The sequence below is a fragment of the Mesitornis unicolor genome, unplaced genomic scaffold (assembly GCF_000695765.1).
Source record: "Mesitornis unicolor isolate BGI_N332 unplaced genomic scaffold, ASM69576v1 scaffold9159, whole genome shotgun sequence".
NCBI classification, from domain to species: Eukaryota; Metazoa; Chordata; class Aves; order Mesitornithiformes; family Mesitornithidae; genus Mesitornis; species Mesitornis unicolor.
The window spans coordinates 16,002-19,459 of NW_010205223.1; the positions used below are offsets into that span (position 1 = coordinate 16,002).

The window sequence follows — 3,458 nt, forward strand, 5'->3', positions numbered from 1 at the left end:
CCGGGGGCGGAGAGGGCCATGGGGAGCCCCCACAGCCCCCCAGAACAGCCCCTGGGGCCGGGAGGGCCATGGGGAGCCCCTGCAGCCCCCCAGAACAGCCCCAGCCCCGGGAACGCTCCTGCAGGGCAGGGGGCTCAGTGGGGCAGGGTCTCACTCCTCGGCTTCCTGCCTTTCTCTGAGATAATTCTCTTTTTTCCCATTAAACACCACTGGGAGCTGTTTCTCTTCCTAACGCAGCACTTCCCTCATTGTTTGTTTGGGGGTTGCTTTAGTTCCTTCTCTACCAAAGCAGCGCGGGGCCCACTGTGTTATCTGCCACCCCCTCCGCGTCTCTCACCCCAACACCACCAGGTTTTCCTCCAAATTACATTTCTGAAGCTGCTCTGAGATTCCTCGCACAGATTTGGCTGCTGGGGGTACCTGGGACCACCCGGCCTGGAAATGCAGGAGGTTTGGAAACCGGGATCTCAACCAGAGCTGTGGTTTTTAGCAGCCTTGCCAGGGAGTGCACAGAACAGACACAAACCCGTGCCACAAGACAGCATCTGGAGTCACTTCTAAGCCTGTTTCAAGTATAATTTGTTATTTTTACTCTTCATGAGATAACTCCAGCTCCTCCCAGACCTTTTCCTGGAGGTTGGTGCCGATTCGCTCGCTCCCCGGGTTCCCGAGCGCTGCCCAATCCCACAGAGCGAGGGCAGCCGCGACCCCGCAGCCTTGAGCCTGGCACAAACACCTGATGATGCTTTCACTTTTACACCACCAATCAAGGGTTCCCATGGCAACCTGCCCGAGCAGGAAGGCGGAGGGAAATTATCGGTCAGCCCTATCACCGAGAACTAAAGAAAAATATCTTCCATTCCGGCGCCCTCGCAAAGTTTCAAGGTGACCCACGGGTACTCATTAATCAGCTGCATAAAGGCAGAAAATACCCCCCAGAGTGGTCTGCTCCTGTAGCAAAGGAATGGCTGTTAGAGCTGTAATACCAGGCTTGATCTGAGCTGCCCCTCCGCTCCTGCCCCATGGGGAGGGGATGGGGGGCAGCGGGAACGGCCCCCTCCCACCCGCACCGCTCCGCCTGCAGCCCCCGGTTCACTCCCGCAGGCGTTTCCAGTCACCAGAGGTGACTCAAGGAAAGCTCAACTCAAGACACAAGGAAACTTTGCTGCCGCTGTTGAGTCTCAGAGGAAGTGGGAAGAGGAGAGCAAAGCACAGCAGCCGCCAACGTACTTGGCCAGGTGGTTCATCAGCAAGTGCAGCATCTGCCTGTTCTTCTCCGGGAGCCGGTGGACGAGGCTGTGGATCTCGGACACCCTCGACTCCTGGTTCTCCAGCTCTGCGTTGGAAATCAAAAGGGATTTATCTCCTGTTCTCTGGCCTGAACGTTAACACCCACAGACATCCCAGGGACCCAAGGCTCCCGCTCCCTTCCCCGCCCCACGCCCCAGCACGCTGCTGAAATCCTCCATGGCACCATCCCCTACTGCTTCCCTTTCATCTGCTGAAGTCCCAAACCCCACCACGGCCTGGTCTCCCAATTCTTATTCTATTTTCCGGGACTCGAGAAGGCAGAGGCCGGTGGGGACGCAGCAGGGCAGGGGGTACGCTCAGTCACTTGCAAATCAGGCACTTTTCTGTCAGAGCGGGGCCGTAAACATCAACAAACTCACTGGCTGCTTTGATGAAGCTCCTTTGAAACTGGTACATCATGAGCGGCCCCGGCAGCATCCTGGGAGATAAAACAGCAAGGCGCACATCTGAGGAGCACGGTCCACAGAAAGCAAGCCTTGCCCTCACCAGAAATTCAGCTCCAGCTTTCAAATTAAGCAACGGCAACTCTAAGTAATTCCCCTATCAGAAGGAATAAGCTCTATTGAATTACCTTCGATTTATCCTTCTCTGCCCCACACTGAATCCATTTTTAATTTCTGCACTCCTTCAGTAGCGCAGAGTTACTTCGGTGAGCCCGAGATTTCCCAGCAAGTTTAAAAATAAATTAAAAAGGGAAACAAGCCCGGTGATAAAACTTTAACGGCCACCGTTCCCATTGAATTCCCCATGTTCCCCTCCCATTTCCACATCCCTTCACAGGACATCTCGGTGCTGTCTTCATTGTTCTGCAAACAGAGCAAACTCTGGAGCAAAGGTGGCCAAAGATGCAATATCATGTCGTGTTTGGTGATTTTCTAGGCCAAGATCCACCAAGCCAATTACAATCATCACGCTAATTGGATCCAGCCTCTCTCGAGTGCTCTCTCAGACCAAACCCAGCATTCAGAGCAGCACCAGCGAGCGAGACGCCGCAGTCGCGACAGGAAGGAGCACGCTGTGGGTAACGAGATGCTCCTTAGGTGGAAGCCCATCACAAAAAGCTCAAGGAAAAGCTTAAATCAAGGCAGAGAACCCAAGAATGAGCTGTTTGTACGACAGATGATCTATCAGAGAGCCGACCGTGTTCCCCAAGTCCCACTCAAACACGCTGGAGGGTGCGGGGAAAGGCCAGAATGAATTCTCCAAGAGAATTTCTTCCTTGTTTCTATTAAAATGCTGCTGCTAAGGATCTGCAACAGCCCCCAAATCTGTGCCGAAGCCCCAGGACAGACGAGGCTCTCCCCCCTTACCTCAGGTAGGTTTTCAGAGCACTGGTGATGGTTTTTATCTCCCACTCGGCACAGATCTCGGTTTCTGTTTCCGTGGCTGTTTTGGGATCTGAGGAAAAGAGAAACAAGTGAACCAAAGCGAAGGTAACCCCAGCTCACAGCAGCTCAGCTCAGTGGTGTGGGAGAACCACCTCGTCCCATTTCATTTGATTTATGTGCCCCGTGACCAGGAGCCGATCCCCACTGAGGGCAGGGGGGCAGAGTCTGACACAGGGGAAGGGCCACGCTCACTCGCACGGGATGAGAGAAGGAACAGAGAAACATCAACCACGAGCAGCGAGAGCAGCAGCAGGACCCAGAGTGTGATGGGACACAGGGACAGCAGCCTGGGGGTGACAGCGGTGACAGCGCAGGGCACGAGCACGGCACAGAGAGCCCAGAAAACCCAGCCATGAGTCTGGGCCGAACCAACGTCAGTGAGAGCAGCTCAAAGCTGGTGAGACTTTGGATTTGTGCTGGGAATAACATCGATAGCACGCCAATATTTGCATTTTTCAAGAAGGCAATGAGGTCTCCCCTCAGCTCCTCGTCTCCAGTTGAACCCCCAGCTCCCTCATTGCTCCCCAGCATTCGGCTGCTCCAGACCCTTCCCCAGCTCCCTTCCCCTTCTCTGCCCACGCTTCAGCCCTTCCACGTCCTTTTTGGGTCCCAAACCTGACCCCAGGATTTGAGGGGCGGCCCCACCAGTGCCCAGCACAGGGGATGATCCCTGCCCTGCTCCTGCTGGCCACTGTCCATCCCCAGATTACCCCCCAGCAGCCAAGAGGCTGGGGACCTACTTGTTGGCGGAGGGGGGGG

At 55.3% G+C, this 3,458-nt stretch overlaps 1 protein-coding gene across 1 annotated transcript in view; it reads right to left on the reverse strand.

The window, feature by feature from the left end:
- LOC104546046 (rho GTPase-activating protein 26-like) overlaps positions 1 to 3,458 on the reverse strand; it is a gene marked incomplete at its 5' end in the record, with an annotated part of 39,575 nt that overhangs the window by 11,961 nt on the left and 24,156 nt on the right. Inside the window, 3 exons of the mRNA XM_010191335.1 lie at positions 1,231 to 1,336; positions 1,671 to 1,729; positions 2,622 to 2,709. Of these exons, the coding sequence (XP_010189637.1) occupies positions 1,231 to 1,336; positions 1,671 to 1,729; positions 2,622 to 2,709 (253 nt within the window). The remainder of the gene's footprint in view (positions 1 to 1,230; positions 1,337 to 1,670; positions 1,730 to 2,621; positions 2,710 to 3,458) is intronic.